Source organism: Musca domestica, unplaced genomic scaffold, assembly GCF_030504385.1.
Source record: "Musca domestica strain aabys unplaced genomic scaffold, Musca_domestica.polishedcontigs.V.1.1 27, whole genome shotgun sequence".
In the NCBI taxonomy this organism is placed as follows: Eukaryota; Metazoa; Arthropoda; class Insecta; order Diptera; family Muscidae; genus Musca; species Musca domestica.
Genome location: NW_026712286.1, coordinates 1,498,456 through 1,506,460, shown reverse-complemented (window position 1 = coordinate 1,506,460; position 8,005 = coordinate 1,498,456). Strand labels below are relative to the sequence as shown.

General features: G+C 34.9%; 1 protein-coding gene across 1 annotated transcript; it reads right to left on the bottom strand.

The window, feature by feature from the left end:
* Nucleotides 1-941: 941 nt before the first annotated feature.
* On the bottom strand, nucleotides 942-6,183 carry LOC101889740 (lysosome-associated membrane glycoprotein 5). Its single transcript, XM_005177113.4, has 5 exons — nucleotides 5,797-6,183; nucleotides 5,029-5,111; nucleotides 4,678-4,926; nucleotides 2,511-2,920; nucleotides 942-2,448 (listed from the first exon to the last, which is right to left on the bottom strand). The coding sequence occupies exons 1-5, from the start codon at nucleotides 5,888-5,890 to the stop codon at nucleotides 2,406-2,408; spliced, it is 879 nt and encodes a 292-aa protein (XP_005177170.1). The 5' UTR covers nucleotides 5,891-6,183; the 3' UTR covers nucleotides 942-2,405.
* Between the last annotated feature and the right edge of the window lie 1,822 nt (nucleotides 6,184-8,005).

Below are 8,005 nucleotides of genomic sequence, written 5' to 3'. Positions count from 1 at the left end.
CCCTTTGGTCATGCGGGGGTATGCTGGGCCCGTAGCCATAGCCTCGCCAGCTCAATGTGTGTTCGTTCTATGTGTATTTTGTACTTTTGTGTAAACAGCGAGTGCGTGTGTTTGTAAACATAAATTATTTTGTGTTTGCCTTTCAAAAACCTTTTTTGTATTTTTTTTTTCGTTCTTTGAATAACTTGGCTTCGAGAATCCATTATGGATGCTCCGTTTAAAATGGTCGACCATGGAAAGATTTCACTAAGAATAGTGGCAGCAAACCTAAAGCAAGAGATCTTTAAAATTAGGTGATTTTCGAAATCGTTAAATGCCAGAAGTCGGTATGGAGCAATTAAATATTACTCCTTGTGTATCAGTTAACAATTATGAATATCGCCATCACAATGCCTCCAGATTTTAATATATATTTAATGTTTCAGTCGCAATTTCCAAAACAATGAACTCTAATGTGACATTTAAGGTTTAATAAATCTCGAATCTCTTGCTGCAAAAATTTTCAATGAGTCCACAAGTTTATATAGTTTCAAAATAACTCTACCTACCGATGCGGGATTGCGGGATTTGAAGATGAAAGTGATTTCTAAAGTATTGCTCAGTTCCCTCACAAAAAAGGGGAAAACTAATAAAAGATTTTGTTGCCATACTTCAAAATCCACATGCCAGACAATCAGAAGCTGGCAAACATGCTAATCTTATTAATTCGGCCAAATTTGTCAAGTCATTGTCAATTCACCGTTATTTTTGTTTGATTTCTCTTAGATTTGTCATCAAGTGTTTGTTATTTAGGAGCATGGAACGGTTTTCATTGAATGTAACACAAACGGAACGTTTTTCGTTTTGTTCTTGAAATTCTTTAGACGTAACTCTCTCTCTCTCTTCCTATGAGAAAAGCAAGATCACATCTAATATATCTCCCTCCCTGCCTCAAAAAGAAACAAAATCCTTGTTTTCAAGTGGGGTTTTGTCTGATAACATAATGATAAATTTATTTAAGGTTTTTAATGTATTTTTTTATTATGTGGAAATTATTTTTTGTTTATAATTAAGTTTTTGCAATGTTTAATTTCTGTTATAATGGGCTGTTTGTTAAATATAATATTGTTTTCAGTATGTCTCACTTGTTTTTGTAAGGAAATCTCTTCTTTTATCAACATGACGTTGTTTGTGATTTGTTTTGGTTTACAATTTCGGCTGAAGGTACATGATGCAATGATTTCAGTGATGATGAATTTCGAACAGAAAACTATTCTAAGTAATAATCATAAAAATCGCAATAATGGTAATGACGTTTGTTTTAATACTTTGTAACTGTTAATTAAAATATTGAATATAAACAACTTTATACTAAATTTGTTTTGTTCTTGTTGTAAATAATTTTGGTTTCAAATTGCAGCTTTAATAGGAAATTCGAAATTGGTTTAGCATTTCGGTTTTGTTGTAACTATCGCCTAGTTTTTTATGTATGGTATTCAATTTGGTTTTTGGCAATAAAGAAACAAATTTTGAACGCCTATGTATGTCCAGTATATGTATATGTTTGGTATGCATGGTCTATTATGGCATTTTAGATACGGTCGTTATTTTGTTTCAGATTTTCTTTTTTTTTTTGGTGGCAATGCTGCTCTATATATATGTATGTATACATTTTTATTTTCAGATTTATGTTTTGGTTGTTATTTTTTTTAGTTTTCAATATATAATTTCAGTTTGGATATGATTTAAACGTTTCAACATCTTAGAATAGGTTTGTTATGTTTTCTTTTTCTTTTTCTTATTTTGTTTAGTTTTCAATATTTCCAATATAGGCTAAAAATTTTATATATTATTTATTTTATATTATATATAATTAATAGTACTGAGTTTGTTTTTCATTTTCAATATATTTCTGTTTGTTTTTTATGTTTTTTTTTTTATTAAATTGAAATAACAACATCGAGATTATTTGAAAAAGGTGTTAGATTTGGTAGATTACAAAAATTAGGTGCCAAATTAAAGGAAACATTTGAAATACAAAGAAATTCAATAAAATGTATTTTAATAAAAAACAATAATAAAAATATTAAGATTTGTTTGTTTTTATTAAATATGTTTTTAAATATTTTTTTTTTTTTTGTTAATTTAAGTATTGGTTTTTGTTTTTTTATTTAGTTTTAACAATATGGAAGACATTTGCAATTCATTTTACTATAATTAGTTACTTTTTGTGGTTTCATTTGTTTGTTTTTTAATTATTTTTTACTTTTATTCTTTAAAACAAACTTGAAAAATAATTCCAATAAATAATCAAAAATAAGTTATCTTTACACACACACTTCCCTTCTTTTAATTATTTTTCTCATTTGGTTTCTTAGTTTAATACTCAGGTTTGTGGGTTTTTTTGCTTCCTCTGATTAACCCATTTATTCCATGGTGCCGTATTGTACCTTTTTGATTTTGAAATATCTGTCAAAGAGATGTGAATTTAAATTCCAAAGTTTCAGAATCCGTTGAGATTTTCAACTTACCTCCATCCTCCATAGCCTGAGATGGTTAGTAAAACAGCTATCGCCAATGCCGTGCCCACTGCCAAGGGTGCCGTCTCATCCCGATACGAGCCGGTGGCACTGCAATGGAATGGTGGTCCCCATTTACCACTTTCCTTGAACATAAAGCTTTGCATATGCAGATCACGTAAATACAGCCGTGCAATGTGACCCGACTGATCACCCGAGTCCAGTGGGGCGAACATTAACACCGTTTGTTCCTTGTCGCAGACATAGGATTTACCCACGGGTGTTGGGAAATACATGGGCGTGTGAGATGGTGAAGTTAACTTAACATCTAAGCCTGGACGATCTGGATGTTCGAATAGGGGATTCGACGAGGAGTACGTTAATTCGAAGAGATTGATGTACCAGCCTTCACCGCCAGATGACTGTGTAAAAGACGGAAGAAGAAGAGGAAGAATTAAAAATTGGCTTAAAGTCATTGTCCTCGAAAGAACACGAATCCCAAATTTTTGCCTAGCTAAACTTTTCATAACCTCCAAAATGAAATTATATTTCATCAAATCACAAACAATTTGGACAAGCGTTATCTTCTTCCCTTATTGATTGGAAGCCCTTTTCCTTGTATTGGTCTTAGAACTTTAAACTACCAATAATAGGCCCGTTCCATGGCAATCTATATAGGAACCCCTCGCAGAAAGAGAATAAGGACCAACATGTAAAGACCATTTAGATGAATATGGTAATTGTTGTAGAATACAGGATGAGATGAAAAAACTGCAACCAAATTCAGACTGTTGTCATTTTTAAGCCACTCGTCCGACAGCTGTTAAAATTATTCCAGTGACAGCTCATAATATTGTTTACAAGGGGAACAAAAGCATTTTGATGAGAATTTTCCAGAAAAAAATTACTCGTGATGGAATTCAAACGTGATAGTATGATTTCTTTATATTTGGCTGGAAAACCACAAGTGGCTGTCTTTAGAGTCCTCGAGCATTTAAATGTGAATTAATCTTTTGTGTTTCCGATGTCAAGGAGTGGACGGAAGAAAATAGCACCATCAGCAGAAATGATTCGAAAAGTAAAGAAATCCGCGTCGCTGTGACCGAAAAATGGCTCGTGAGCTGAACATATCGCAGTATTCCATTCGGCAAATATTGAAAAATGAGCTCGGGGTAAAGCCATTGAAATTCCAAAAAGTGCAAGAACTTACACCGCAACAGAAACAAAATAGACTCAAAAGAGCTAAAGAGTTGCTGTGCTTGGCGGTGATAGTCGCTCCCCGCTCGTATTAATCGACCGTGACATCAAAATAAATGCCAAATATTATCGCGAAAATATTCTGGAGGGTTAATACACCCATGGGCACGCAAACATTTTGGCCACAGACCTTGGACAATCCAACAGGACTCAGCACCATCGCACTCAGCACGCCCACCCAAGAGTAGTTACAAAATGAGGTTCCTTGCTTCATTTGCAGCGCACAATGGCAACCAAAACCTCAGGATACCAATCCGTTGGACTATTGTGTCTGGAGTATTTTGGAAAGCAAGGTTGGCACTAAAAATTGTCAAAGTGTCGATCACCTCAAGAAAGTGCTTCGCCGGAAATGGGCCAAAATACCGCAGAGCAAAATTCGGGCATCATGTGACTTTTTCTTTCATCGGCCGTTTGTGCCATAATTCGTGCCAAAGGTGACCAATTCGAACAAATCTAAACTTATTCTAAAATTTGATGCTATTTCCGACATTTTTTGCTTTCATTCCATAAAATGTAAAAATTATGGTGTTTGACTTTGTTGCAGTTTTTTTGTCTCACCCCGTATATATAACACCTGTATATCATGGCTTATTAAAACACACCTAATGAGATCCTGCCAATTTGAAAATTTTAAAACACCGGGAAAATGTCAAACGAATACCATGCAACAGTTTTTGTGTTAAAAATAATCATGGCATCGTCGAGAGGCCTACTTCCCCTCCTCGTGCATTGGCCTAATGACCACATATTAAATTGGTCAACACCTCACATTTGTGTAATATTCCATACACCTTGTACTTCTCCCGCCTCATGTAATGACACAGTTCATATCCCAACTCTCTTTATACATAAATAGTAGCCTGTGCAACAGACTAATTGGTTATGCCAATAATGGATGACATGCCACCCACTTCCCACTTACCTTTTTGAACGTCATCGATAGTTTGAAGCCTTTGAACTCCAGCGTCAACAGTTCCATATTGGACTCCACACATTCGCCGCTCAACACTGGATTATCGGGCAAATACAAATCGGCCTCAACGTCTTCATTCAGCTTGTTGCGATACTTAATGCTGATCAGGCCATCAACACTAATCAGGATGCAGGTGATGCCGTTGGTGGCATTGAAACGGTAAATGGACGTGGTGGCATCGTGGTTCATTGATGAAGACTGTCAAGGAGAACACACACACATACACACGCAAACAAACATATGTCACATTAGAACAACAGATGCTTATATAAGTGGGATCAATAGGCGACTTTGACTTACCGCTGGCGATTTTGTCGTATATCTGGTAACCCTGGGCATTTTCGTTGAAAGTGAATTCAGTTGTAGACCTTGACAATACGTAACTGAAACCAAGAAGAAAAACAGATTATTTTAACAAATTAATCATCATCATCATCGGCGTCGTCGTCGTCGCCACCATCATTATCTGTCATTCTATTCAAGAGCAAAGCCTCTTGCCTCTCGTCCATCCCGTATGTCACAGTTAAGTGATACGCTAGGGGGGACAAGTTCGTTGTCCCACAAACCTAATTTTGGCTGATTTCGGCAAAATCGGTATCATGCCAAGTCGATTGTCCATTTTTATCTCTTGTAAAATATTAATATGTGACCAAATAGAAAATCGATAATTCTACACGTTGTTGTGTACAAGGCAAGCGAACATATGCCAACATCCTACTCCCCTCACTCCTTGGGAATGTTCGCTTTAACAGAAAAAAAAAACACATTCTGGCCCACATTCATCCCCCTAGAGACACTTTCTATTTCTTGTTTTTGGAAATTTTGTTACGTTTAGAGTCTTTGTCAAATGCCACCTACACCACCATCACCACCCACCCGAACAAATATCCAACCAACCACCTTGACGACATCACTACCCCATTTAGCTTTTTGGTCAAAACGAATCAAGTCAAAAAAATAAATACTCCATGACGTTGTAAGGACCACCAAAGAAAAGAAGTGCGGCCTACAGAGGGGACTTGGGGGGTTGGGATTCGAACACCAGATGCAACACTTTACTTTACTTACCCATTAACGAGAAAAGTATACTCGTGATTATTAGAAAATCATAACGCACTGAATTCCAATGGGTTTTACTCAGAATTTTCAGTAGATCAGTCATCTTTGGTCTTGAACTTTGAATACGAATCACAGGATTTCGATAATACTTTAGTTTGTCAATGATTCTAACTCGGATTTGTTCTTTCAATGCTACTCAGCGGAATGTTAAAAATGTATCTTTTCTTTTTCTATTTTTTTTCTTCTGCTTCTGATAAAAGCTCCAACGAACGAACGAACACACTCTCAACACTCCCGTTTCTTTCCTTTCGGTTGGCTTTAATGAAAAAATACGAAAACCGTTCCCAGTGCGAGTGACGAGTCCTGCGTACAAATGATGAATGAAATTGTTTGTACCAAAATTGACATTCAAGCAAACAATGGAGGAATGCAAGAGCGTAAATATTCTTCCCGATTGGAGGATGCGCACGGCGCATGTCCCAGTTTTGAACGAAACGGAAACGATGTGAAAATCATGTTGCCACATATTTTTTAATGGATGTCCTTTTTTTCGCAAAGCTAATAAATAAATAAAAAAGTAGAATAGGAAAATGTTGTTTGTCTTTTTCCAATAGATTCCAAAACCGACGAATGAATGTTTATTTTTTTGAAATATAATCTGCCGTCGAGTTTTAACCTTTAAATATTTTCAAATATGTGAAAATATCAGGGCAGTAAGGCAAAAAGGAAGCAATGGGTATGTCTGGTTACTTTTCTTACAGGAATTGTCCAGCAAAATCTTTCTGACAGAGAAAGGTAATTTTATTCTCCTTTGCAATAAACTGTTTAAAGTAAAAAGATGGAATCTCTGCAGAAACTGAAGAAATGCAAACTCTCTGTAAAAGAAATGTCAAATCTTTCCCCCTCTTTCGCTCTCTCTCCCTCTCTCTCTCTCTCGCTCTCTCGAATCGCTTCCTTTTGCAGAACTTTTGTGTAAACAGAAGACTTCCAGTAATAATTTGCAACAATTGTTATAAATTCTACAGTAACCAGACACACCTAATAATCCACATAGGACCAACCTAGGCCACTTTAAAACAGTTGCGCAGGAGGCGAATTCACACCTAACTCTCTCTTGCTGGCAAAAGTTATTCCTCGTAGCATCTATCAAAATAGAGGAAAACACTTAAATATTCTTCACAAAATGTACATTTCAATGCTGTGCCGGAATTTTGTTGTAAGATAAGAAATATTAATTTTTTTAAAGTTTTAATTAGACAATTGTGTTTTGACAGCAAAAGAAAACAGCCGCTGGCCTTACTATGGCATCTTGTAAGTACACCTTGATACCAACTAACTTCTTGATTTTTTATTGGGTTCTTATTAATCTATTTAAAACTAAATCAAAGACAACACGAGTCTAGATAACATATTTCAATATAAATGTTAATTTCATACAATTTTTTTTTGCTGAATCCGCCAGATTTTTCTTTAATTTTAAGGTCGCACTCTGAAATTAAGCAAATAAGGCCAGATCCCATAAAAATGAAGTTTGTGTTGGCAATGCCCAACTATCAAATGCTAGTTGTTCATTTAAGAAGTTCATGCTGGCAATGCTTTGCCACAAAGCATAATGGGATTGGTTTGTGTCTTTGCCACCCACAACAAAAATGCAACTCTGCTCGAAACTCAATCAAATATAGTAGTTCACATTTTCTGCGCCAGATTAAAATTACATGCTATAAAAATAAATAAATTCGAGGGCATCATCATAAACAAATGCACAGACAAATTAAGCTATAGGCAACGAAAAGTTTGTTTTGTCTTTTTATCCAGGTGGCTATCATCATGTTTTGCATAGTCAACATGCTGATTTACGCGTTCAACCCACTCTACTTCGGAAACACATTACATCCTTTTCAAGAATTTGACTTTGTAGTTTTTTATCTCACCCCGTATCCCCCAATAACAATTCTATAAACATGTTTTATTGTGTATTTGATAATTTGTTTTATTGTTATTTGTTATTAAATTTTACAGTAGTGTTTTATTATCTGTGTTTTTGTTATTGTATTTCTTTTTATTTAAAACTGTTAATTTTTTTCCTTTATTGTTTGTTATTTAATTTAGGACATTGTAGTTTTTGTTTGCTTGCATTTTAATTTAATTGATTCCTATTGAAATTATCATCAAATAAAGTAAATGTTCTTTTCTTTTTCATAATATTTGTTTTGTTTTT

Coding starts and splice junctions, on each gene's coding strand:
- LOC101889740 (XM_005177113.4), bottom strand. CDS start 5,890: ATGACTGATCTACTGAAAATTCTGAGTAAAACCCATTGGAATTCAGTG. Junction 2,921..4,677: donor TATCGATGACGTTCAAAAAG/GTAAGTGGGAAG, acceptor TCTTTTACACAG/TCATCTGGCGGTGAAGGCTG. Junction 2,449..2,510: donor TCAGGCTATGGAGGATGGAG/GTAAGTTGAAAA, acceptor TCTCTTTGACAG/ATATTTCAAAATCAAAAAGG.